Source organism: Sminthopsis crassicaudata, chromosome 2 (genome assembly GCF_048593235.1).
Source record: "Sminthopsis crassicaudata isolate SCR6 chromosome 2, ASM4859323v1, whole genome shotgun sequence".
NCBI classification, from domain to species: Eukaryota; Metazoa; Chordata; class Mammalia; order Dasyuromorphia; family Dasyuridae; genus Sminthopsis; species Sminthopsis crassicaudata.
The window spans coordinates 74,781,666-74,809,384 of NC_133618.1; the positions used below are offsets into that span (position 1 = coordinate 74,781,666).

Genomic DNA, 27,719 nt, shown 5'->3' on the forward strand with positions numbered 1-27,719 from the left:
ACTCCCCCCAAAATTTAAAAGCGGATCCGTACTCAGAAGGCCACACACGGAGGAGAACCCCGTCGCCCGCGGCCGAAGCTCCGGCTCTGAAGTAAGTGCGGAAAAATGCGGCTCTCCAGGCGCGCGGGATGCCGGGAGGCGGGAGAGGCGCGCCCAGGGGCATTCTGGGAACGGTAGTTGTCAGCGGCTCGGCGCTGCTCAGGCTTCTGCGCAGTTTCGTTTCCTGCGGGTTTGGTGCATTGTCCGTCAGGTCAGCTCTGAGTTCAAGGTGAGTCCCGCTCAGCCTCCCTTTCCCCCCGTTCCTGCCTCTGCTCCCGCGCGCGGGGCGGGACTGGCTGGCCGCTGGGAGAGCGTTCTGCGAGGCTGCGGCAGCACATGCCCGGGACTGGCCGGACCTCCCGTCCACGCGCGCTCCGACTGGAGCCGCTCGGGCTGCGCCTGATCCGAGGACCGGACGGCCCGTCCAGCGGGAGCCTTTGCAGGATCCGAGACCCTCGGACGGGCTCCCAGCGGTCCTCTCGTCCAAGCCTCTCCCTAACCGGGAGGAAACTGCGGAGCCGGGAAGAGACGCGAGGGGCTTTCCCGGGCGGTAAACGTCAGAACTCCGATCGGAACCCAACCGCTGCCCCATGCTGCTTCGGTGTGCGTTGCCGCTGTGAGTGACCACCCCCGCGGTGCCGTTCTCCCGGACAGTGGCCGGCGGCCCGCTGTGTGTCACCGCGGCTCTCCTCTGTGTGTGAGCTCTCGGGTCCGTGCTGGGAGAGGGAGGGGGGCGTCACCTCTCACGGCCTTTCGTGGGGCTATTTGTGGTCATGTGTGTGTAAGTGTCACTTCGGTCGCCCCGCGCCCACACGTGTGTACCTAACATGAGGCCGGGTACGAGGATCGTTACTTGTACGTTACTGTGTCGGTGCATGTTTGTCTGGGGAGGCGCGGGACGTGGTTAGATGACAGTGTGCATCACCCCGGTGTGGGTCTAACCTTCAGGAGACGGTCCTTTATTGACTTTCATTGCACGGCCCTTCTCTTTGACACGTGAATGACCAGCTCCGATAATGTCCGCACTGTTCCGACCACAGCCTCCGTGGGAGCGGAGCGCTCCGGGGAAAAGAAGGGCTCGCTGTGTTTCCTGATTCCCAATACGTAGTGGGTGGTGGGAAAATGGGAAGTGTGCGCTTGATAAAGAGCTCCGTGCCCACCTGTTCCCCGAGGAGTCGTGGAATGACAGATTATCGAGTGTGTAACCCCTTTATTTTACAGGTGAGGCAAAGGAGTCACTCCTAGAGAAAGGGAGGGACTTGTATCTGTCAGATTGCGGGATCGTCGCTAGGAGACTGAGGTAGAGAGAGGTCTTAGGAAGCAAGTGTCCCGCCTGAGAAGCGCACCTGGCCTGGTCTCTGCCCTGAGACCTCAAACTCCTGTTTATCAGCAAAGATTAGTCAGGAAAAGACAGATTTTGGTAATGGAACAACTTTTGAGGATCCTCTGAGATAAGACTTAGAGAAAGTCCCATCCTGACAGGCTCAGGAGTGATCCCTAGATCCTCTGATGATGTGCTCCTTCAAACTCCACCAGGTACCTCCAAAGGGAGTTTAGAGTTTCCTTTGACCACTCACGTTGCTTCTTTGCCTTATATTATTGAAAAACGTTGTTCACAGGCACCTTTGTCATTTATGTATCTGGGAGCAAACCAGGAGCTCTCTTTAGATTGTTGGGACCACAGAATCCCATTCTCCTACTGATCATTGTTGTATCTTGAGCACTAGCTTTCTGGCTTTTAAGTTGCTGCACAGAACTCAGCTTCACAACCCCAAAAGGAGCCAAGTAATAATGTGGGAGTGGCAAATTTATGATTTATTATCAGTAGTATTTGATTTGCGTAGCTATTTTATATATCTGTATACTCAGGGTCATATAAAAATTTCTCAGACAAAAAGGAGTCACAAGTGGGAAAAGTTCAAAAAGCCCTGTTCTGAAACAACAAGAAGGGATTTCTCGCACCTGTACCCACCCTCCATTGGCTGCTGCTCTGCTTTTTTTGTCTTTTTCTCAGCTTCATATTCTCAGGACTCAACTTTTCCCCCAAAGCAAAGAACAGAGGAAAGAATGGCCAATAGGCCTTTGACAGCCAGATGCCAAGTAAGTTGGGGTCTCCTCTCTATTTAATGAAATCACATCCCATGGTTCTTGGTGTAGACTTCTTTCTTTCTGATTTCATGTAATGCTTTTGTCCCTACTGCTCTCCTCTGGAAGGATGAACACATTCGTATAAATGACTTTCATAAGGCTGTGACTACATTTCTTTTTCTTTTCCCTAAAACAGTCATTTAGGCAGTAGGTCATCTATGGTCTGCTCTTTTCTTAGTACTGTTATAGGGGCTATTTGGGAAATTAAGAAGAAAAAAAAAAGTTCTAGGTCCTATCCTGGAGGGACCTTCATCTCATTGTAAAGATAAGAAAAGGACTCCAGAGAAAGTTTTAACAAAACAAGAAAATAATAGAATGTGAGAATAGCATTAAAGGTTTAAAGAGTTCATGAAACTCTAAAAAGACAAGTTGCAGACCTAGGTGAGCTTTATGCTTTAAAAAAAATGATTGCCTAAGAAAGAATGATGCATATATTATATCAATATAACACTCAATCACTATCAATTGTTGTTGCACAAATATTTTCTTTGTTACAAAGGAGAGTTTAGTGTTGCAGTAGCAAAAAACTTGTATCCAAGTAATTTTCTCTTTTAAAAAGTCCATGCTTTCATTGAATTTATAGTCTAGGAATAGTTTGAGATATATACCACTAAATGTGATACATGTTTGTTTTTAAAGTTTAAATAAGGTGTATAAAATGGATTTTCAACTGGAGGGAATGGGGAAGGCTTCCTGAGCCAAGTGGCAGCTTAGTTGAGCTTTGAAGGTTATGTAAGAATTCAGTGAGCATTACAGGTATAGTAAGTAATTTGAGTAAAGATCCAAAGGTAAGAATGCAGGGTATATATAGGGGTTGGCAGTAGTCCAGTTTTTCTGGAGTTTAATGTAAACAGGGACAGAAGTAGATAAGGTCATTTTTTTTGCCGTGATAATTAGTAGGGAGCAAAAGGGACCTAAGAATAGAGAGGGAAAGGTCACTTAGGAGACTTGCAAGTGTCCAGGCAAGTTGGAATGAAAAGTCTGTGAGGATGGTAACACTAGGGTTGGAAAGGTGGGGACAAATAGGCGAAAGAGTATAAAGATAGATTTAAGCATAGTGAATGAAGAAGCTAGCCAAGTATTAAAAATTACCTGGAGTTTTGAAATAAAAGAGAAAAAATGAATAACTATATATTATTATATGGACTCTGAATAGTGTTTGAATTTTTTTTGAGTCTCACAAAGGCAAAGCAACTCTGAATAATAAGATTGTACTATTTAATAGTGGAATACAACTAAGCATATCATATCACAATATGATTTTTTTTAAATCTTCTAAATATATTATAGTTATTCAGTTATTCCAGCTCTTTATGACTTCATTTGGGATTTTCTTGGCAAAGATAATGAAGTGGTTTGCAGTTTCCTTCTTCAGATAATTTTACAGATGAGGAACTGAGGTAAACAGGGTTAAGTGACTGTGCAAGATCACACAGATATTAAGCATCTGAGATCATATTTGAACTCATGAAGATTGAATGTTGTTTACTCAAGGCCCAGCACCCTATCCACAGTGTCACTTAGCTGCCCTCCAAATATACCATGGATAATTTAATTTAATTTTTTCATAAACAAATTAAACCTCCCTCACAGATCCCTTAGTTCTTTGACCTGTTGTTCATACTTCTTTCTCAAAGAGGACCAGTGACTTCATCGGTGACTTCTTGTTTGTGAATTGGGTTTAAATGATGTAGAGTTACACAAAGTCCTCAGACTTATTTTCTCATCCTGAGTCATCCAGTGGCAAGATAAAACTCCAGACTCCTAGCAATGTTCTGGGATGCAATGGATGACCTTGGTGTCTTTAATGCTTGACCAAGCTCTGAGCACTCCATAGTGCTTACTTCAGTTACCTTTGTTATCATTGGAATTTGTTCACGTCTGCCCATTCCACCAGGGAAAATCTTCTCATGCTTAGAATAGACATCCCCCTAATTCACCAATAGTTTTGAGGTCTGTCAGTTACCTTCCACCTAGGTTAGCCTATCCATCGACACTGTTTACTGAGGTATGACTACTGTGCATTCTATAGTTATATGTAGCTACAAGTAAAAACTGGGTGAATCAGTTAGAGATCAAAGGTGGATGTACAATCCTGAAAAGGGAATGGCAAGCCTTCATATCAGAGGAACTTGTCCTCCTGAATAGCCTATATACTGCATATGACAGGTACATAGCAAATGAATAGCTTGCTATGGCAGTTAGCTACAAATTTACCCATGAAAGTTGCCAGTAAGAAACAAATGATTTAAATTTTCCTCAATTGGAGATGTGGTCATCTGAAATTCTTCAGGCTTAGTCTTTCTAGCATTTCATTATCTTTGCTCTAGACACTATTGTCTATTCCTGACATCCTTCCTTTTCTGAAATCATCTATGTCTACAACCTTCTATCTTAAAATTTTTGTAACATTTGTAACAATGCCTCTTGACCTTTGACATCAAACCTGTTTGGCTTTTCCTGGTTGAGCTTCTACTAGAATCCCATTCCCATGTTAGTATCCCTAAATCACCTAAATCAGGGAATGATTGTGGAGCCAGGAGTACCACCTTTTATGCCTGGAAGAATTGATAATAACATAGCTTCTTTAAGAAAGAGTCATATTCAGAATAAGAGTTATTTCTTTTTCCCCACAAGATAACTAGATAATGGTGAAAGAAAGATGAACTATATCTAGAATTAAGAAAATAATTTAAGTTTTGTATATTCTTTGTGGAAAAGTGGAGAAATAAGGCCTGGAAGGTAGTACCAATAAGTGGATTTGGAACTGGTATAATGGCCAGACAAAAATGCTATTCCTTAATAGGTGGATTTATTCTACTCTGATGTTTCATTGTAGTATAGAAGTAATACTCTTGGATTCTCAAATACTCTGTAAGTAGAACACAAGCTTTATCACATTCTGTCATGATGGAAAGGCTTTAGGTGGAAATGGAGATAGGAACTCAGTCTATTTGACTTGGCAGAGAAAAGATTAAAATTAATAATAAGCCTAAAAGGAAGATAAAAGTGAGGGGAAATAATCTGGGCAATTAAAGCAACATTGAAGGGACTACAGGTAGTAAGTTTTTCTTAGAATTGTGAATTTATTCATCTGTTATGGAAAATGCCTTGGAATTGTGCAAGAAATTTTATCAACCTATTAATTTCCTTTGCTCCCAATGACCTCATTTCCAGGCAGATACACCAAGGAGGCTTTTTTTTTTTTTAAATGCCCAAATATTCATAGCAGCAATGTTAATATCAAAGAAAAATAATGGAAATGAATTGGTTATCCATTAATTGGGGTATGGCTGAATATATTGCAGAAATAGATTATTACTGCATTGTAAGAAATTACAAATGTAATGAATTTGCTTCTTCATGTTTTCTCACTATGACACCTTATATCCAGTTCTACTTTATATATTGGAAGACAAATAGGTGCCTATCACATTAGAACACAAGTAGGCATATTATGGACCATAGGCCAAAACCAGCCCACCCCTCGTTTTTGTACAGCCCACAAGCTAAGACTGGCTTAAGGTGTATTATAACATACACATTCATTTATTTATTATCTATGGCTGTTTTTGTGCTACAACAGCAAAGTTAAATAGTTGCAGCAGAGATCATATGTGATGGTCTCACCACTTGGTGGTTCTGCTCAGCAGTCAGGAGGACCTGAGTTCAAAAGTGGTCTCAGACACTTAACACTTCCTAGCTATATGACCCTGGGTAAGTCACTTAACCTCAATCTCCTCAGCAAAAAAAAAAAAAAAAAATATATATATATATATATATATATATATATAATGGGACTGTTTAAGCATTTTACTTCCTCCTCCATTAATCTGGGCAGCCTATATATGTTTTTACTTTCAATTTTATTAATCTCTCCTTTTATTTTTAGAATTTCAAGTTTAGTGTTTGATTGGGAGGTTTTAATTTGCTCTTTTTCTAGCTTTTTTAATTGCAAGCCTAATTTATTGATCTTCTCTTTCTCTATTTTATGCAATTAAGTCTCTAGAGATATAAAATTTCCCCTTATTACCACTTTGGCTGCATCCCACAAATTTTGGTATGTCATCTCATTATTGTCATTCTTTTAGGTGAAATTATTAATTGAGTCTATGATTTGTTGTTTCACCTATCATTCTTTAGGATGAGATTATTTAGTTTCCAATTACTTTGTGGTCTATTTTCCCCTGGCTTTTTATTAAATGTAGTTTTTATTGCATCATGATCTGAAAAGGATACATTTACTATTTCTGCCTTCCTGCATTTAATTTTGAGATCTTTATGTCCTACTATATGGTCAGTTTTTGTAAAAGTTCCATGTTCCATGAACTGCCAAAAAGAAAGTGTACTTCTTTCTGTCTCCATTCAGTTTTCTCCAAAGATCTATCATACCTAACTTTTCTAGTATTCTATTTACCTCTTTAACGTCTTTCTTATTTATTTTGTGGTTTGATTTATCTAGTTCTGAGAGTATAAGGTTGAGATCTTTCACTATTATAGTTTTGCTGTCTGTTTCTTCTTGCAGTTTTATTTTATATTTTTATTTATTTATATTGCTTCATTATCTATGCTACCCTTTAGCAAGATATAGTTTCCTTCCTTATATTTTTTAATTAGATCAATCTTTGCTTTTTCTTGATCTGAGATGAGGATAGCTACTCCTGTTTTTTTTTTTGTTTTTTTTTTTTTTAACTTCATCTGAAGCATAGTAGATTCTGCTGCAGAATCTGTATCATCCTACCTTAAATGTGTTTCATGTAAACAATATATTGTACGATTCTGGCTTTTAATTCAATCTGCTATCCACCTCCCACTTTGTGGGAGAGTTCACTCTATTTATATTTATGGTTAAAACTACTAATTCTGTATTTTGTGCCATCTTATTATCCCCATATTCTCTTTCCTTTCCCCCTTACCCCCTCCACAGTATTAAACTTATGGGCACCACTTGTCTCATACAGCCCTCCCTCTTTAGAATCCCTCCCTTCCCCTTAGAGTCTCTCCCCCTTTCTTAAACCCTTCCCCTACTATTTCTGTATTCCCTTCTATTTAGCCTACCCCTTCCCTTTTCGTTCTTCCCCTCACACTTTTCATTGTGGTAGGAGAAGTTTCTCTGTAAATCAAATATGTCTAATATTTTTTTCTTTGAGCCAAATCTGATGAGAGTTAGACTCACACAATGTTCATCTCCCTCCCTTCTTTCCCTCAGATATAATAGATTTCCTTTGACTCTTTGTGAGATGTAGTTTCCCTCTTTTTACCTCCACTTTTCCCTTTTTTCTGGTACAATATTCTTTCCACCTCTAGTTCCTTTTTATAGTATAATAGTAAAATCAAATTATATATGTACTCTAATTTATTCCTCAATATTTTAGTTGTTTTTTTCTGGCTGCTTGTAATATTTTTTCCTTGGTCTGATAGTTCTGGAATTTAGCCACAATATTCCTTGGAGTTTTAATTTTGTGGTCTCTTTCAGGTGTTTGATAAATTCTGCTGATTCTATGACATCTGGGCAGTTCTCTTTGATGATTTCCTGAAAAACAGTGTCTAGGCTCTTTTTTTCATCATGGGAGTCCAATAATTCTTAGATTATCCTTCCTAGATCTATTTTCCAGGTCTGTTGTTTTCCTAAGAAAGTATTTTTAAACATTTTTTCTTTTTTCTTTTTTTCATTTTTTTTTGATTTTGCTTGACTGATTCCTGATGTCTCCTTGAGTTATTCATTTCCATTTGTTCAGTTCTGATTTTTTTAATAAGTTATATTCCTTTTCCAAACACTCTTGCAGAGTTTTCCTTTCCCCATTCTTCTGGCTCTCTTTTAAGATCCTTTTAAATTTTTTCCAGGAGAACCTTATGTGGTGGGGACCAAGTTATATTCCCCTTTGAGATTCATACATTCTGCTTTTAGTCTCCTCAGGGTTTGAAATCTGTTCTTTTTCACTATAGAAGCTGTCTATAGTTAGAGTTTGCTTTGCCTTTTTACTCATTAAAAAAAAAAAAAAAATTTGGGGTTTGCTTTTCGGTAATGAGGGCTTTCCAAGCTTCCTCAACAGGCATCAGGAATGGTAGTAAAGCTGCAGCAGCTGAGCTGGAATCACACTGAGTCACTCCCGATACTGAGTGGGTGTAGCCAGGTCCTATGAAACTCCATCACTTTGGGATTCACTCTTTACCTTTTATCTTTGTACTGGAAGTTGTATAACTTCTCTGCTGACCTACTGGCTTGTAAGCAGAGCAGAGAAGCCAACAATGCAGTAGAATCCTCCCTCTGCCTGAAGAGACTACACCCCGCCCCTAGTCTGCTCAGATTGTGCTGTCCTCTGTGCTCTGCCTGCTGTGCCTGTGTTGGCCTGTCCTCCTCCTGTGCCTACACTTGACCAAAACAAACTTTTTTGTGGCAATCTTCGAGATTATCTTCTGTTGGTAATGTGTTACACTCCCAATATTTGTGGGTTCTGAAGTCCAGCACAGATTCAGAGGTTGAATTTCGTAAATAGTTTGAGGGTAGCAGGAGAGCTCAGAAAGAAGTGTGTGTCCTCTCCATCATTTGGCTCCACCCCCCCAACTGGAGTATCTTAGAAAGGACTATAAAAGGAAATAATGCTGAGGAATTGTAGGAACCTGGTCTCATTAGATAAGGATGGTTTTCACATGTCTCCAAATCTGCATTTTGGATGTTCTCCTTTTCTTATTCCTGGGATGGTTTGTTTTCCCAGTAAAAATATCAGATTTCTACATATTTTATCATAAGCAGATTATCAAATTTCAAAATCAGTATAGCATCATCCCATCATTTATACTTAGCCAATGTGTCCCATCCATTGCCAAATCTTCTTGTTTCAGTTTTTGCAGTATATTTTTAATAGCTTTTTATTTACAAGTTATATGCATGAGTAATTTTACAGCATTGACAATTGCCAAACCTTTTGTTCCAATTTTTCTCCTCCTTCCCCCCATCCTTTTCCCTGATGGCAGGTTGACCAATACATATTAAATATGTTAAAGTATAAGTTAAATACAATGTTAGTATAGATGTCCAAACAGTTATTTTGCTGTTCAAAAAGAATCAGACTTTGAAATAGTGTACAATTAACCTGTGAAGGAAATCCAAAATGCAGGAGGACAAGCATAGGGGTATTGGGAATTCTATGTAGTAGTTCATAGTCATCTCCCAGAGTTCTTTCCCTGGGTGTAGCTGGTTCAGTTCATTACTGCTCTATTGGAACTGATTTGGTTCATTTCATTGTTGAAGAGGGCCACGTCCATCAGAATTGATCATCATATAGTATTGTTGTTGAAGTATATAATGATCTCCTGGTCCTTGCAGTATATTTTGTGTGTGTGTGTGTGTGTGTGTGTGTGTGTGTGTGTGTGTGTGTGTGTCCTTCTTTCCACTTACAAATCTACTATTCTAAAGTAGGCTCTCTTTGCCTCGCACCTGAACCCTTGAAATGATTTTCTGCTTAATGTCTTTGAGCCTAGAATTCTTGTGGCCCAGAAGAAATGAGAACATAGGTACCTTAGGTTCATAATGTATAAAGATGGAAATCTCAGGGTCCATAAAGACCTACCTGGACTGAGTGAACTGTAACATGTCACATTTATTACCTGTAATCTCTAGGGCTAAATTCCAAAGCTCATGCTAGGCCCAACAGCTAGCTGGAGGGGAATAATTTCTGCAGAGTCACTAGGTATTTTACCAATGGAAAACAAAAATTCTCTGAAGCCAACCTATTGAATTGAGAACATTGGAAGATGGGAATTGGTGTGGTTACAACCTCTATGCTTAGAATCCCTATTTTTTCTATTTTGTTTATGAAATAAAGATTGTACTGGGAATGTCCCAGATGAGTGGGACAATATTTATTCATATTTTTTCTCTTCAACTTCCTCTGTGTTTACCACAGGTACTACGTGTTGGATTTCTGGAGGTGCAGAGAGGTCAGAGTTTGTTGGCCTTAATATTTTTTCATTGGTTGCAGTCCAGCCTAAGGTGAGTAAAGTTAAGGGGAGGATGGGGAGGAAAGAGGAAGGAAGCTGAAACTCTTAAAGAACAGTGTCAGGAGAGGAGAAGGAAGTTTTGTATTTCTTTATTTTAATTTCAAACTTAGCAGACACCAAATAAAATGGATGTTTATATACCAAATTAAAAAAAAAAAAGATTGTTCATGAAACTATAAATATATATATATATATATTTATGCATATATAAATATATGCAGCTTGTTTTTCTTTTTATCTATAAATGATAATTCCATATGTAACTTTAAAAGTTATGCTGCTTATGTGTTTTCTTCTGGCCTTCTTTTCTTTTGTGTGCATTAAAATACTAAAGTAACCATCTTTTCTTTCTTTGTGGACAGTTTTGTTGTCAACTTCCCTATCTCTTCTCCTCTTAGAAGAGGAAAAATTTCTTGTAACAAATATGCATAGTACAGCAAAACAGATTTCCACAGTGCAAACTTATATCTTTTGAATTAGAAATTGAGTAAACATTCCAGCAGACCCAGAAACAGCCAACTTTTGCTTTGGTTGGATGATCACTGATAGCTATATTTCACTGACTTTCATCTTTAAGATAAGGGGGAAAAGGAATCAATATCTGCTAGATCCTCAGAAACTGTGGTTCACCTTTATCCTTGACTTCTAAAAGCTTTTATTCAAGTGTGTATTAATTTCATAGTTGATCATTAGTTTTTTTTGCTTATTACCTTACATTTTTAGAGATCTTTAGAATTCACAAGGCAATCAGTTCACAAGAATTTTAGTCTATAGTTTGAAGTTCCTCTGTCTTCCCTGCTATGTTCACACCACACCTTCCCTCCTATCCCATGCCTTTTCTGGCTTTAATTCACTGTCAAAGCTGTTGTACTTTCTATTTCTAAAAAGAAAATAATAGGGATCCACTTGAGGAGCCTTTTTATCTACTGTTTATATGTAAGGATTAAACCAAATCTGAAAGCACCATATATATAACTTTAGAGCACACCTTCATAGTACTTCCTGAACTGTATTTTCTCACCTTTAAAATCTTAAAAGTCTTTAAAATTTCTTGACAATCTGTAAGGCCTTAAGTACTATTTGTGTCATTGAAACCTATGGAATCTTCCCGTTAATTCTGATCTCTCTCTCCCCACAGCACTATTCAGTAGACTGTAGATATTCTGCTTGAATTTGAATGGATTTGGCTTCCTAAGGAGGCAGATTTGAACCCTAAAAGAGAAATCCCAGATGAGGAGACATTGTCCCTGAACAAGGAGATGGCCGCTTCTAGGAGTACCTGTGGTCCACATTTACAAGAACAAGATGAGGTTCTGAGAATGACTTTTTCTGAGGAAAATGAAACCCATCTAAAAGGAAATACATTTGATGCTTCAGTCTCTCATCGTAACTTCAGGCACTTTCAATATGCAGCAGCAGATGGGCCCCATAAGGCCTTAAGCCAACTTCGAAAGCTCTGCCATCAGTGGCTGAGACCAGATGTTCACACCAAGGAGCAGATCCTGGAGATGCTGGTATTAGAACAGTTTTGGGCAATCTTGCCTGGAGAAATCAGGACTTGGGTAAATTCACATCATCCACAGACTGGGGAAGAGGTGGTGAACCTGATAGAGGATTTGACCCAAATACTTAAGGAGGAAGGTAAGACTTTTATAAAGGACTGGGAAAGGACTCAAGGATGTAACAATGGCAAGTATTCACATGAAGGTGGATGGGTTAGGGTGGCAAGTACTTGGAAAAAAAATAGTCGAAAGGAAAATACCTGAAGGGTAGATTAAAAGACACAAGAGATTCTACATGCACAGATCAATAAGAATATTTGAACCTTCAAATGCAATTCAGATATCTTCTTGGTCCTCTAGAGCAACAATGTATATGAAACCACAGAGGAAAACATTTTCCACTTGATATTCCTATTTGGGTTTTAGTAATGGGGGACAGAGATCCATAACCTACTATAATGAAAACCTTCCACAGAGAGTGTTTGCCCTCCAAAGGTTAATGCCATTCAGCTTATAAATAAAAACAAAACAAAATGATCATTCGATTGTACAAATCTTTTTTATGTCTTGCTTGTGTCCACATTAAAAGGACCATATAAATCCTCTTGACTTTCATCTTTGTCTTTTTCATTAGATTAGTGTTACTCAACTACCCATCTGTGTATGGCAAACTTATTCAGTTCAAAAAACTTTTACAACTTATTTCTTAAAACATAAAAACTCAGCTCTTTATTCTTCTCTTCCTATACTGTTCTCCTTTTATACCTGCTTCATTTTATTTTCCTCCCAGTGCTTGGTGCCTGCCTTGCCCTTTCCACCTGATCTATCATATTGAAACTGCACAGAGCAGAATGGTCCTTGGCAAAAATTTTAGATATTTTATAAATCTACAGTATTGTCTGGGTTCAGTAAATTGCATCAAATCACTTAACTCTGATATTGAAGTCAATGTTTTGTTTCTTTAGAGCTGCATTCTGCAAAGAAGATGACTAATTGATCTGTCATATTCTGCAAAGTAAGATAGGAACTTGGAATATATTCCTTCAGTAATTAAGGAAACTATTATGTTGGAGAGAGTTTGAGTTACATTCTTTATATCACATAGGAACTTGTACAATCAATGTTTCCTTATGCATAAACCAGAACTTTATCCTCTAGAGTCTTCCATAATCTCAAAGATGAATTTGGAGCTGTAGTTATTTCTGTCCAGGGTCCTTTGTTCTGATCTTAGCAAAATCAAGTCAATCTTGGGGCTTTTGTTATCTTTTTGTCCTGAAAGAAAGTCTAATGGTGTATGGATACTTCTAGTGTGAAATTTGACACACAGGACTAGAGTCTCTCATTTCTTCATTTTCCTTTCCTAGTTCTGCCACCTCAGGACTCTGTCCTTCCCCAAGAAGAGGAAAGAATAGGCCCTGAATTCATGACAGTCAATTCCCAGGTGAGTGGGAGTTTCCTCTTTTTCTTAGAGTTTAAGTGGATATTTTTCCTTCATTGTTCCACAACCAAGGAAGTTTGGTCAACAAAAGATTCCATAGAAAATGATTTCTACTTGTCTAGTACTTTCCTTCAGGGTTCCTCACTCATCTACCCAGCATTCATTTATTCAAGAATGAGAAAGAGAAATTGGCAAAATTCTTTATTTTCCTTGATGATAGTCTTATAGTTCAAAAAGGAGAATATACAACAAAGGAACCTTCTGGGCTTCATTCTTACCAATAAGGTAAAGAATTAGTTATTGAAGTAGGAATGATGAGAACTTAGAGACAACTGATCATGATAAAATTTGTGATGGTGCAAGAGAGACATTTCAGGAATAGTCTGAGGTACATGCTACATGGCCAAAATCCTACAGGACAAGTCATCCTAAAAAAAAAGTCTGAAAACACCAAACATAAACAGAAAAAAATCTAATGAGAAAGAAAATAGTCATCTTTCTAAAGATACCAATGTGAATAAACATTACAAACTTAGGTTTGTTAAAAAATGTAGAAAAGATGGAAGCAAGGACAAATAGGAGAGGATGATTATAAAAGAGAATCCTGAAAACCAAAAATCATAGCCTCAGAAACTCTAAATGACAGAATGAGTAAAGCTAGTAATAAAGTAAATGAAGGGGGTTTTTTGAACAACATTAAATGATTCCCAAAGTCTTACTTATCCAATCATTATATGAAGACGACCCTGAATTTTTAAGGTTTATGCCATCAGAACACAAACTCTGGTTCTACTAGAACAAGAACCAGAAAGCTTTCTTGATCACTGCATCAGACAGTTTTCTGATGACTCTCCTAGCTAAATATAGAATCTCAGTATCAATTTATTTCATTACATAGTAATGAAGGCTTTAGCCATGGCAACCCAGGGACAAAGAAGAACACAGAAGGGCTTTAAGGACTGTATGGCGTTCCTCCTGGCATTTACAATGACAATGTAAAAAGTGATAAGAACCATGCAGTATTTAAGGCACTTATTAACTTGATTGTCTAGTAACCAATGATTAGACATACTAGAGAAACTGACATATTAATCTTGACATTATCACTGTAAATAAAAATAGAAAACAGAAAGTTATGACTAAGTAGGAGGATGGTTCACAGATTCTCCTTAGAGAAACAATCAAAGGACTTGGCAGAGTTAGTGTTATATTACAACCAAACACAATAAGGACCATCACTTCTTGAATCATTTGGTCATCTAATAATATAGTGAACATGAAAAGTATTTGAAAAAAATCACCATGAAAATAAGTTGCTTTATGCATGAATATTGTTCCAAAGAATGAAGTGATTAATTAATTCTTTGAAGATTTTGATAATACACTGTAAGGTAAATCGACATATATGCTTTTATATTTGATGACTTCAAGACAAATATGAGCCAAAATGAAACTGTTGAAAAACATCTTGGAAAATATGGTTCTGGAATAAGGACTAAAAGAGGCCAATAGTTTATAGAGTATATAGAAACATTATATCTATACATAATAAAGCTTCTTCTGAAAAAAAGAATTGAGATTGGCCATTATAAGCCCTAGAAAATATCACCAAAATGAAATTAATTATTTTTAACAAGAAATGACCCATGGATTTGGGAATCATTTTGAAATCAGTTGTCTATTTTGAGCAAAGATAAAAATTAATATAAAAAAGAAAAATGAGAAAAAAGATATGGCATACAATTAAACTTCAGTATGATCTAGTTAAACAAAAAAGATGGGAATCATATACAGAAAGGATATTGACCTTATTATAAGAATTTCATACACCAGTTTCAATGATGAAAATCTATTGGTATTGCAGGAAAACCAAAGAAGCCTAAAACTTCCTTATTCACCAAACATTTTATTGATTTGCTCAGCAGAGACATATAACAGTTGATAATAGAGTCAATTTAGACTACAAACTAATTCGTTAAGTCTTGCAGGCTCTTGGAATATTATAAGTCATATTTCCTTCTAAACTAACTGGAAACTGAAGAGAGTAATAGTGAAAGACACAATTAAGCAGAATCACGTTGAGAGAAACTGGAAGGCTGCAAAAACAATAAAAGTGAGAGGAAGCTTGGAGTGACCCAAGTTGAGGGCTTGCTTCTGACCTACATTGACTATATGTCTTTGAGGCTGTCATTTAATCCCTTTCTCCCCAAAGCAATTCTATAAAATAATACTTTACAGAAAAGTTGCAGTTCTATATTAGTAGAAGGAACTTTCTCACTGAAGATATCGCCATGAATAAAATCGCAGAGCCAATTTTTATAAAAAAAAGTTTTACCATCCAAGATAATGAAATTGCCACATTTGAGTTCTATCATCACATTCCTAGCCATGTTTCTAGAAGAAGAAAAAAAGTGAAATTGAAGAGAGCAAAAGTAGAGGAAAGAAGCTGAACTAGAGCAGTATGCACCAAGTTAGTTCATTCTGGAGGTGACAAAATTTTTAGGTTATTGAGAAATCAATTTTGGGAGCATCTGAAAGAGAGAAGGTACCAAAAGTGTTCAAAAACTCTCAATTATAATTAAAAAAAAAAAAGATAACTGAACCATATGCTTACTTTCCCATCTTTAAAAAATGATTTAAGAATGATCTTCATAAACACTGAAGTCATTATTGATAGTATTTGTAGGACATTTAGGTCCTTCAAAGTTATCTACCACAATGGATCACGTATTTGCCATCATATAATGAAAAAATGGACAGAAATTAAGATTCCATTGTATTTGTGGTTAAAGTATAAAATAGCATTTGATTCAATAGAATAAAATGCTGCCTCAAATAATATCTTCCAAAAAAGTGCTACCACACATGTATACCTTATGTAACTACCTTATAGTCTATGAGAGATATAACAGAAGTAACCTAGACCTTGTGATCATTTTTATCTTGGGAAACAGAACAAGGAGATAAAAGCTCAATTATGTCCTATCCAACACAGAGTTCATATTGAAGAGTAATACCCCAATAGAAGGGAAGTTCTCCTTATATGCCTATTTGTGGATGACATTGTGCTATTTCAGGCCATAGATCAATAAATAAGATTCATAATTATTCAAAAGAGTTTGGCTAAGGTGTACACATAGGAAAAAAAAATGAAGGATGCCTACTATACTATGATATGTAACTGGATGGACAATAGAACTCATCCATCAACATATATCTTATAGAGAGATAGGGCTTGGGGCCTGGAATTATTCAAATGTAGCCTCACACTCTTAACTAGTTATATGACCATAGACAAGTAATTGGAAAATAATTGAACAATGATGTTTAACAAGTATCAACAGTATGGTTTTGCAGCTTAAAAAAATCTGATTTGATCTTAGACTGAATTAAGAGAAGTAGAACTTCTTGGAATAAGGAGATGATAGTCTCCCTGCCTAAATGAGAACATATCTGGAATATTATGTTCAGTTCCACAGTTTAGGACTTAACTCGATATGTTGCAAATTTTTCAGAAGACAACCAGTTTTGTTCAGTCCCTTGAACCAATGAAGTCTTGAGGACAATTTCAGTATTCTTTAAAGAAAAGAAATAGTCCAGCCTACATCGTGTCAGATAATCCTACCACACAGACTGGACAATAAACACAATGAGATCTATTTCCTAATCTGTCAGAAAGATTGTGTACAATAAAGATGTAGTTTACTGTGAAATGTTTCTTGAGAAAACTTGCCCCTTACCTTTTCATACAATCATCTAAGGGTAGCCTAGGTAAATGATTCTATGAATTATAAAATTTTTATTAAAAGGAGAAAATAAGCCTATGAGTTGATACTAATTTTCTCTTCACTTTTTAAAATAAGATGTGTCTTTTTCTCCTTCATTTGTTTTCTTATTCGTTTCTCCTGAACAATTAATAGCTCAGTGTTCTCAAAATTGTTGTCTTTACCACAGACTATCCTCTGTGTACTTTTGATCTATCCTATCTTCTTTTCTTGTCTTCACTTTGTACACTGCCATTTTTACTTCTTTTAGAAACATTAGATTGTAAAGAGAATCTATATGGTCTTATGGCCTTTAGTGTGAAATAGTCTGTTATAATAAATCTTTGCAGATTTAAAAAAATTGTTTTTCTCCAAATTTTGTCTTGTAATGTGACTTTTATTTAGTTGGCTCTTTAGCCAACTAAGTGATTTTTTCTTCTAGTATATTTTACTTTTATTACCTTACTTCCTAAGATTTTATTTTTTGTTTTCTTTTCAGTAGTAGCTATAGGATACAATCATTTCATTTATTTTATTTTTCCCTTTTTTTTTCATGTTGATTTCCAAATTCTCTATCTGCCTTTCAAACCTCCCTCCTATCACTGGGAAGACAAGCAATATAATATCATTTATTCATGTGAAGTCTTGCAAAACACATTTCTTTATTAGCCATTTTGCATTAAAACAACAATAAAAAACAAGAAATATAAAGAATGCAAAAAAAATATGTTCAATCTGCACTCAAGAGGTCCTCTATTCTGTCTCTCTGGAGATAGATAACTTATTTATTTTTTTTTTTAATTGTGGGGCCTTTGTTATTTTTTTTTTATCTTTTCTTGCTGAGAGTAGCTAAGTCTTTCACAGTGGATCATCATTATAATTTTGCTGTTACTATGGTACAATGCTTTCCTGGTTCTGCTTACTTTACTTTGCAGCAGTTCATATAGGTCTTTCCAAGTTTTTCTGAAACCATCAGCATCAATTACCATAACTTGTTCAGCTATTTCCCAATTGATGATTTTCCTCAATTTCTAATTCTATGTCACCACAAAAAGAGCTACTATAAATAAGTTTTGTACATATATGTCCTTTTACTTTTCCTTTGATCTTTTTAGGATACAGATTTGTAATTGTTTTGCTAGGTCAAAGAATGTGCATAATTTTACTGCCCTTTGTGGGCGTAGTTCCAAATTGTTTGCCTGAATGGTTGAACCAGTTCACAACTTCAGCAGCAATTCATTAGTATCCCAATTTTCCCATATGCCATCCAGCATTTATCATATTCCTTTTCTGTGGTGTTAGTCAATTTTGATAAGTATAAGATAGAACCTCAAAATTGATTTAGTTTACATCTTTCTCTTCAATAGTGGTTTAGAGCATTTTTATGTGAGTTTTGATTTCTTTTTTTTTTTTTTTTTTTGGAAACTAACTGTTCATATCCTTTGACTATTAGAGAATGATTCTTATTTTTTATAATTTTGCTCATTTCCCTGCATATTTGATAAGTGAGGTTTTTACGAGAAGAACTTGCTATATTTTCCCCCATTTTGCTGATTTCCTTCTGCATTTTGGCTGCATTGACTTTGTTTACAAAACCTTTTTTAAATTCATATAATCAGAATTATACCTTTTTTTCTATGATCCTTTGTCTCTTATTTAGTCATAAACTCTTCCTTTATTCATAAATCTGACAAGTACATTTTTCCATGCTCCTCTAATTTGCTTATGACATCTCACTTTATGTCTAAATCATGAAAATATTTTGATCTTATCTTGGCATATGGTCTGCTCAATTACTTTCTAATTTTCCCTAGCAGTTTTTGTCAAATGACGAGTTCTTGTTGCAAAAGCAAACACAAGATTATTATGGTCACTTATTACTGTATATTGTATAATTAATCTATTCCATTCATCTACTTCTCGATTTCTTTCACAATACCAGATTACATCAATGATTACTGCTTTGTAATGTAGTTTAAAACCTGTCACTGCTAAGTCACTTTCCTTCAATTTTTTTTCATTGATTTCCTTGATATTCTTTACTTTTTGTTCTTCTAGGCGAATTTGGTATTATTTTTTCTAGCTCTACAAATATAATTATTTTGGTATGACACTGAATAATTAAACTAATTTTGATAGAATTTTTAGCATATTGATTCATCTTACCCACAAGCAATAAATACTTCTCCAATTGTCTAGTTCTGTCTATATTTTATTTTATTTTTTAAGAAAAATGTTCTACTGTTCTAAGTTGTTGTATATATAGTCCCTGGGTTTTTCTTGGCAGACTCCTCTAAGTATTTTGTAATGTCTGTAGCTATTTAAATGAAACTTCTCTTTCTATCTATTTTTCATGAGTTTTGTTGGTAACATATAAAAATACTTGTGTTTTTTATGGGTTTATTTTATATTCTGCAATATTCTGAAGTTGTTAATTGTTTCAAGTAATTTCCAAGTTGATTCTCTAGGGTTCCCTAAGTATACCATCATATCATCTGCAAAGACAGTTATTTTGTCTGTTCTTATTCCTTCAATTTCTTTTTCTTATCTTATTGATATAGTTTAGAATTTCTATTACAGTATTGGATTTATAGTGATGATAATTATGGAAATCATTGCCTCATCACTGATCTTATTGGGAAGGCTTCTAACATTCCCATTATAGATAATGCCTGCTCTCAGCTTTAAATAGACAATTCTTATCATTTTAAGAAAGGTTCCATTTATTCCTATGTCTTCTAATCTTTTTAGTAGAAATGTGTTTTATATTTTGTCAAAAAAATTTCCTGCATCTACTAAGTTATATGATTTCTTCTGATTTCATCATCAATATGGTCAACTATGATTATGGTTTTCCTAATATTGAACCAGTCCTGCATTCCTGATTTAAATCCCACCTGATCATAGTGTATGATCTTTGTGATATATTGTTATTATCGTTTTGCTATCATTTTATTTATTTAAATTCTTTGCACCAGTATTCATAAGAAAAATTGACATTCTTTTCTTTCTCTATTTTTTACACTCTCTGGTTTAAATATTTAAAAATATTTGTGTCATAAAAGAAATTTGATGGAACTCTTTATTTTTTCAATTAATTTATATAATATTAGAATTAAATATTCCTTAAGTGTTTTAGAATTTATTTCTAAATCAATATGGTCTTAGAGATTGTTTCTCTGGGAGTGCATTTATGACTTGTTCTATTTATTTTTCTAAAATAGGCTTATTTAGTTACCCTCATCTATTAATTTGGGCAATTTGTATTTTTGTAAACTTATCCATTCCACTTAGATTGTTAATGTTACTGGCATATAATTGGGTGAAAATGATGCCTAATAATTTCTTTAATTTCCTTTTCCTTGGTGGCTAATCCACCCTTTTCCTTTTTGAAACTGGTAATTTAATTTTCTTCTTGTAAAAAAAAAAATCAATTTAAACAATGGTTTATTTATCTTATTTTTTTTTCCCATAAAACCACCTCCCACTTATATTGAGTAGCTTGATTAAGTTGATGAGCCTCTTTGAAATCTTCCCTTAGGGAAGATTGTGGGAAAATGGCAAAGTCAGGAAATTCCAAGCTCTCTAGATTTCCCCCACAAACAAGACAAATTAGTACCTCAGAGCAGTAAAAACAAACAAGAGTTAGGGCAGAACGGTGGTCTTCTTGAAGCAACCAAAAAAGATGCAAAGAAAGATACCAGATCTGAAAGTTTGACCAGTGTAAAGTGTAAACAGTCCTAGGTTAGGCCCACTGAAACAAGTGGCAAGCCCTGAAGTTAGCTAGTCAGCCTCAGCTCCAGTCACAGTCATTTTTATCTCCCAGAAATATATCTGGGTATCTGAGCAGGGGAAGATTGAGACAACTATTACTGATAAGGCACAACAGGCCCATGTGAGCAAGAAGAAACAAGTACAGGTTAGGTGAGTGCAGAAGAGTGGAGAAGGGACTCTGCAAGCTGTGTTCACTTATAGCAGAGTAGAGCTTTTAGTTTCAGTTCCAGGCTAGAGTGCGGAAGTGAAAGAGGAACTAAGATCAGAGACATCATTGCCTCCCACCCCAGGACTAAAGGTGATTATACTAACAAGTTCCTATTTTTAAAAATGATCAGTCAAAAGAGAAAGAGCCCAACCATAGAAAGTTATTATAGAAATAGAGAAGACAAGGCTTCATCTTCAGAGGAAGATGCTAAAGCAAAAAAAAAAAAAAAAAAAAAAAAAAAAAAGCCTTTGTGATCCCACAGAGTAACATTAAATGGTCACATATCCCAAAAGACTCATAGAAGAATTCATAAAAAGATTTTAAAAATCAAATGAGAGAGATTGAGGAAAAACTAAGTAAAATAAAAATAATCCAGGAAAAACAAGTTTATTTTAAAAAAAATCAGCCAACTAGAAAAGGAGATTCAGAATATTAAGGAAGAAAATAACTCCTTGAAAGCTAGAATTGACCAATGAGAAGCCAGCAAAATTATAAAAGATTAAGAAATAAGAAAACATAAAAAATGAAAAAAAATAAAATAGAATATGATATCTCAAAAGAAAAACAACTTATCTGGAGAACAGATGAAGAGAGAAAATATAAGAATTATTGGACTTTCTGGAAGCTATGATCAAAAACAGAACTTTGATACCATAATGCAAGAAATGAGACAATTATCCTGAAGTTAGAACAAGAGGAGAAAGTAGAAATAGAAAAAACAAAAAATCAACTGATCATCACCTCAGAGAAATTCACAAAGAAAAATCTACAGGAACAGGAATACCATAACCCAATTCTGAAATCCTCAGGTCAAGGAAAAATATTATGTGCAACAAGATAAAAAAACAATTCAAATAATGTGGGACTACAGTGACAATCAAAGAAGACCTAGCAGTGACTACATTAACATTCCACAGGTCTTGGAATACTTTGTATCAAAGAGCAAAAGAACTCGTGTTGTGGCCAAAAAATCATACCCAACAAAGTTAATCGTAATACTGAATGGAAAAAAGAAATAATGGATATTTGATGAATTGCCAGACTTTCAAGATTTTTTGGCCAAAAGATATGAACTTAATAGAAAATTTGACATACAAGATCCAAGAGAAATATAAGGTAAATATCAAAGACTAATTACATGATTCTCCTAAATAAGGACAAACTACTTATTCTTTATATATAGAAATGTAAATTGCATATTGAAGATTTTCCTTAGTAATTGGTTAGTTCAAAAGAAAGACTGGGGTATAGTTGAGTAGGAAGTGAAGCAAAACCTTGTAAAAAAAGGTAAGAATAATTATACAAATGAGGCAAAAGACAAAAAATCTGAAACAGAGAAATTAGATGAGAGAGAAGACCTAGTAATTTTGGAACCCTACTCTCATCAGGATGAGTTAAAGAGGGAACAAAAACATATGGAGAGAGAGAGAGAGAGAGAGAGAGAGAGAGAGAGAGAGAGAGAGAGAGAGAGAGAGAGAGAGAGAGAGAGAGAGAGAGAAGAAGAAGAAGAAGAAGAAGAAGAAGAAGAAGAAGAAGAAGAAGAAGAAGAAGAAGAAGAAAAGGGAGGGATTTTTAAAGGAAACCCTACCCATATCCAGTCTGGGTTAGAGAGAACAATATATACATTGAGAAGAGATTAACTAAATTTTTATAAAGAAATAAAAGGATAAAGAGATAGAATGGGGGTATAAAAAGGTATTATGTAGGTTAATGTGAATGGTATAGAAAAGGAAAAAACTATTTGGAAGGCTAGGAAAGTTCTGACTCAGACATAAAAAAGAGGACAAGGGAAAGAGCAGTGAGAGTGGTTAAGAGAGGGATTCTTGGAGAGGGTAATGTAGTAATAGAAGGACAAGATAGGTAGAATTAAAGGAATCAGTAGGGATAGGAAATAAGATATACACACACATGCACACAAACATAAAATAAAGATCAGTAGTCAAGTTTATTATGTAAAAAAAGCAAGGGTACTAATCATGATCTCAAAGTCAAAACTAAAACAGATTCAATCAAAAGAAAAAATAGGGGGAAACTACACTGGATGTCAGCCATATCAATCAATATTATTTTAGACTATTTAAAATAATTAGACCAGTCTAAAATTGGAATATTGCTATGGTATAGGAAATGATGACTTGATAGTCAGAAATATATAGAAAGAGTTAGACTTAGAAGGAAAATGTTTTCCACCTTCAGAGAAACAGTACAGACAAGCTTAGTACAATCTTATATAGATAGATAGATGTGAAGATATGGTTATAGATATCTATGTGTATGTACATGTATATATGTGCATATGTGTGTGTGTATATACATATATATATATGATTGCATACATACATATATGTATAGTCAATTGTAGCCTTCTTGGGGGAGGGAAGGAAAAAAGGGGGGAAAAAGAATAAAGTAAAAAGTATAAAACAAAGAACCAAAGAAAACATTAAGAAAGAAAAAAAAAAAAAGATGCACAGCTCTGAATACAAGGTATGGTATGGTATTTATTATGTAGGTTTTCTTGACATGGAAATCTATTACTTTATATTTAGAATACTCTTATGTTCTGCTGTGCACATGGACATTTTTTCCCTATTTTTTATTTAAATTGATTGCTTTAAAAAATTGTTTGTAAACAGTGGAAAAAAAAGGTAAATCTTCCTTAAGTACCTGAGCCCTCTCTGATCATTCCTTTTTCAATCCTCATGACCTTACTTAATGCTTGTTTATATATTATTTTGTATTGTTCTCTGTTTTGCATATAAACATATATAGGAACTATGTCTACTATCTTGTACTTCTTTCAAAATCTAGCACAGTGCTAGATACACAATAGGGAATCGGCAAATGTTTTACAGTAAAACAAATCCTGTATTATATTAGAATCTTGAACATTGTCTGAACCATTTTGTTTAAAAGTTTCTCATCTCCTATGATTCCAATTTTTCCTGTGTCTATGTGGGTAGATAGTTATAGATTGAAGAGAAATGTATTTTGCATTCCAGAAATCAATGGCTTTCAAGGATGTAGCTGTGGATTTCACTTTGGAGGAATGGGACGAACTACAATTTGATCAGAAAGAGCTGTATAGGGATGTCATGCTGGAGAACTATAAGAACCTGGTCTTCCTGGGTAAGAATCTTTTATCCTTCTCCACCCATAAAATAACTCAGAACCTCCTCTTTAAGATATCTTTGCTTCCAACACTTGCTAAGTGCTATAAGATGTCTGAAATACTTAGCTGAGTTTTGGTTTGTCATTCAAAATATGATTTTTTTCTAATCTCTTTTAAATCAAGAGATGGGATGCTTTGGCTCCCTGTGCTCAGAAAAATCTTTGTAGAATTGGAAATCAGTACCTTCACATATTCCTTAGGCTGGGCTGTCCCCCTTTAGATCAGAGACTCCCCAAGGTCCTTCCACAGATGTTTGAAGACATGAAGTATATCAATCAGTCTTTTCCTGAGAATATCAATATAAAGTGTCCTGCAAAAGTCCTTTATCTCATCATCTGGACCTTCCAAATGTAATGTGCCCTTAGCACTTAGTAAGAACCTAACATCCAAACATTTCCTTTCTTCCCAAATGAGGAAGAGGGTAAGATTGAATTTTATGATAACTCTTCCTCTCTTGCATTTTCCCATTTCTTTCCTCATGAGTAGGGTTGTCAGTTTCCAGACCAGATGTCATCACTCAGTTGGAACAGTTGCAAGCACCTGTAACGATGAACAAAGAAGTGTCAAGATGTAAATCTCCAGGTGAGTCACTGGAAGCAATAGTTTGCCTCATTAATTAGGAGAATATACCATTGAAAAGTGGATTGGGGAATTCTCAAAGTCTGTCATTTGCTGGAGAAAAAAATTGATAATGTGAATTACATCTTATAGGCCTCCAATATATTTTTTAACAAATTACCTTTCTGATAATATCTTTCATACTTCTCTTTAGTTACAGAAAATTATCCCCCCTATTTTCAAAGGTAGTCCTTACACCTATATTTTGAATTTTATCCATTTCTATTCCTATCTTTCATTTCTCTTCCTTCTGAAATCTTTATCTCTTCCTTTTTTTTTCTGCTTTCAGATATGCATGGCTCTGCCTTATATTCTTTTTTTTTTGAAAGTATGCACAGTTTGTGTTTGACCTTGCTATCTATGCTTGCCCATCGTCTAATTTCTCCATTATCTGAAAAACACAAAGGAAGATGCAGATAAAGATGATGACTCTTATAGCAACACTAAGAAATGTTATAATGTAGAAAGACATGCTGTCCAGCAAGATCAACAAATAGGTTCCATCCTTGCTGGTTATACCATTTGTATTTATTATTGCTATTATTATTATTTTATTTATTAGCAAATAAATAATTTGAATTTATTTAGTGATAATTAGATAAATAAATTTAATTGATGATGGTGGTATTTAATAGCACTCTGTACAGGCACTATGCTCAGCACTTTAAAAATATGCTCTCATTTGATCCTCACAAAAACCCTAGGAGGTAGTTGCTATTATAATTCCCATTTTATGGTTGAGAGGTTAATGACTTGCCAAGGGTCACATAGCTAGTGTTAAATGCTGCCAAATTCAAGTTTTCTTGAATCCTGGCCTAATACTTTATATATGCACCACCTACCTGCCTATTTTTCAGTTCCCTGTAGCTTTTCAGTGTGGTAGCACTAAAACTGGATTCCTGTGGCACTTTGCACTTGCACCATGACTGTGGAATGGTCCTGATAATCCCTTTGGAGTTTAGATTCACTGATCCCTATTTTTCCTGTGCAAATTCTGTGTCCCCTTTCCAAAGTGAAGACTGAGTAAAGTGTTATTTGACTATGTTCCCAGATTCTACTGTGGGACCCAACTGACCTAAGTATAAATTTCTATGAGACGTCTGAAAAGGTAGTCTTAGATTAGTACAAATATTTAGCCTTGGCTAGTAATCTCTGATGAGGTTCATCTCATATATTTTCCAAGGTAGGTTTATCTAAGAACTCTTCTTATTGTCTAGAAGCATAAAAAACTCATATGAGTCTAATAAGAAGGATTTTGTTTTTTGAATACATTATTAATATTACTATATTTTCATTACAAGAACTCTATAATTTATAGAGCACTTTTATCAATACAATCTCTAAGATAAATAGTACGAGTATAAGTATCCCCATGTTGAGAAAGAAACTAAAGTCCAGAGACTCAAAGACTTGCTCCTATCACAGAAAACTGAAATTAGGAAAAGTGGACATTTACATTTTTTTTTCTCTTTCAGATAGGGAGACTACTTCAGAAATCCTGGGGTTAAATCCAAACCAAGACAGTACTTTAAAAGAGCACACTCAAGAACAAGTCACAATGGATAATTCCCACGTCAGTAATTCAGAAACACCTAAAAAATGTGAAATCAAATTAAAGAAGCAACAAGACAACCCAAAGAAACATTGCCAGCAAATAACAGTTAGCCACAAAAAAACTTTTAAAAAGGTGAACAGTCATGAATGTAAAAAAATTGGGAAAAACTTAAGTATGGGACAAATCCCTGCTCCCCAAGAGAGAATTTCTTCAGGAAAAAATCTCCATAAATGTGATACACACTTAAGAAACTACAAAGAATATTCTGTGCTCAAACCAACTAAATGTAATCAAGTCCCTACATCTGGGAAAAAACTTTGTAAATTTAATGAATGCAAGAAAATGTTTATTCCCCACTCAAACCTTAATGAATATCATAAAAGAACCTCTGGAGACCTACCATATAAATGTGACAGATGTGGAAAACTCTTCCACTGGAAGAGACATCTTGTTCAACATCAAAAAATTCATACTGGAATAAAAACCTATGAATGTACTGAATGTGGGAAAACATTTAGGCACAGCTCATCTCTTCCTGCCCATCAAAGAATTCACACTGGAGAAAAACCCTATAAATGTAATGAATGTGGGAAAGCTTTTAACTATAGCTCATCATTTTTTGAACATCAAAGAATTCATACGGGAACAAAACCCTATTCATGTAATGTATGTGGGAAAGCTTTTAACCACAGCTCATCACTTACTGAGCATCAGAGAATTCATACTGGAGAGAAACCCTATGAATGTAATGAATGTGGAAAATCCTTCAGCCAGATGGGACATCTTACTAAACATCATAGAATTCACACTGGAGAAAAACCTTACACATGTGGTGAATGTGGAAAATCCTTCAGTTGGAGTGCAGACCTTACTCAGCATCAGAGAATTCATACTGGAGAGAAACCCTATGAGTGTAGTGAATGTGGGAAGGCCTTCAGGTGGAACACATATCTTACTCAACATCAGAGAATCCATACTGGAGAGAAGCCCTATGCATGCAATGAATGTGGAAAAGCCTTTAGACAGAAGGGTCACCTCACTCAACATCAGAGGATTCATACTGGAGAGAAACCCTATCAGTGTAATGAATGTGGGAAAGCCTTCAGTGTCAGTTCATCTCTTATTAAGCATCAGAAAGTTCATTCTGGGGAGAAACCCCATAAATGAAATTAACATGGAAAATCTTTCAAGTGTAGTTCAGTTTTTCTTCATCTATCAGAGAACCATGGAAATATAATAATGTAGGTAAAGCTCTAGTCAGATTCGGCACTTAATACTTGACAGTTAAGGCTCAGTTCAGCATTTGAATCTTTTTTAAAGTTTTCTCATCTATTTTGGAAATATACTTTGTGAAGAATAAGAGGTGAAAGAGAGTGTTTGTGCAATTTGGGGATTTTTCTAAGATTTTTGAAGTCATGGAAAATTGTCCTTAACTTTTTTTTTTTTCCTTTGATTGTTCCAAGAGAACAATCATGTTCTCTTGTCTTTTTCATAAATGAATGA

General features: G+C 35.4%; 2 protein-coding genes across 2 annotated transcripts in view; one reads left to right on the plus strand and one right to left on the minus strand.

Annotated features, from left to right (window-relative positions):
• Positions 1–178, minus strand: part of LOC141554572 (zinc finger protein 69 homolog) — a 39,020-nt gene extending 38,842 nt beyond the window's left edge. Inside the window, exon 1 of the mRNA XM_074286586.1 lies at positions 33–178. The gene's annotated coding sequence lies outside the window, so the exon portion shown is untranslated. The remainder of the gene's footprint in view (positions 1–32) is intronic.
• On the plus strand, positions 164–27,504 carry LOC141554567 (uncharacterized). Its single transcript, XM_074286578.1, has 7 exons — positions 164–268; positions 10,095–10,180; positions 11,327–11,829; positions 13,055–13,131; positions 23,874–24,000; positions 24,530–24,625; positions 26,137–27,504. The coding sequence occupies exons 3-7, from the start codon at positions 11,448–11,450 to the stop codon at positions 27,381–27,383; spliced, it is 1,929 nt and encodes a 642-aa protein (XP_074142679.1). The 5' UTR covers positions 164–268; positions 10,095–10,180; positions 11,327–11,447; the 3' UTR covers positions 27,384–27,504.
• The last annotated feature ends 215 nt before the right edge of the window (positions 27,505–27,719 follow it).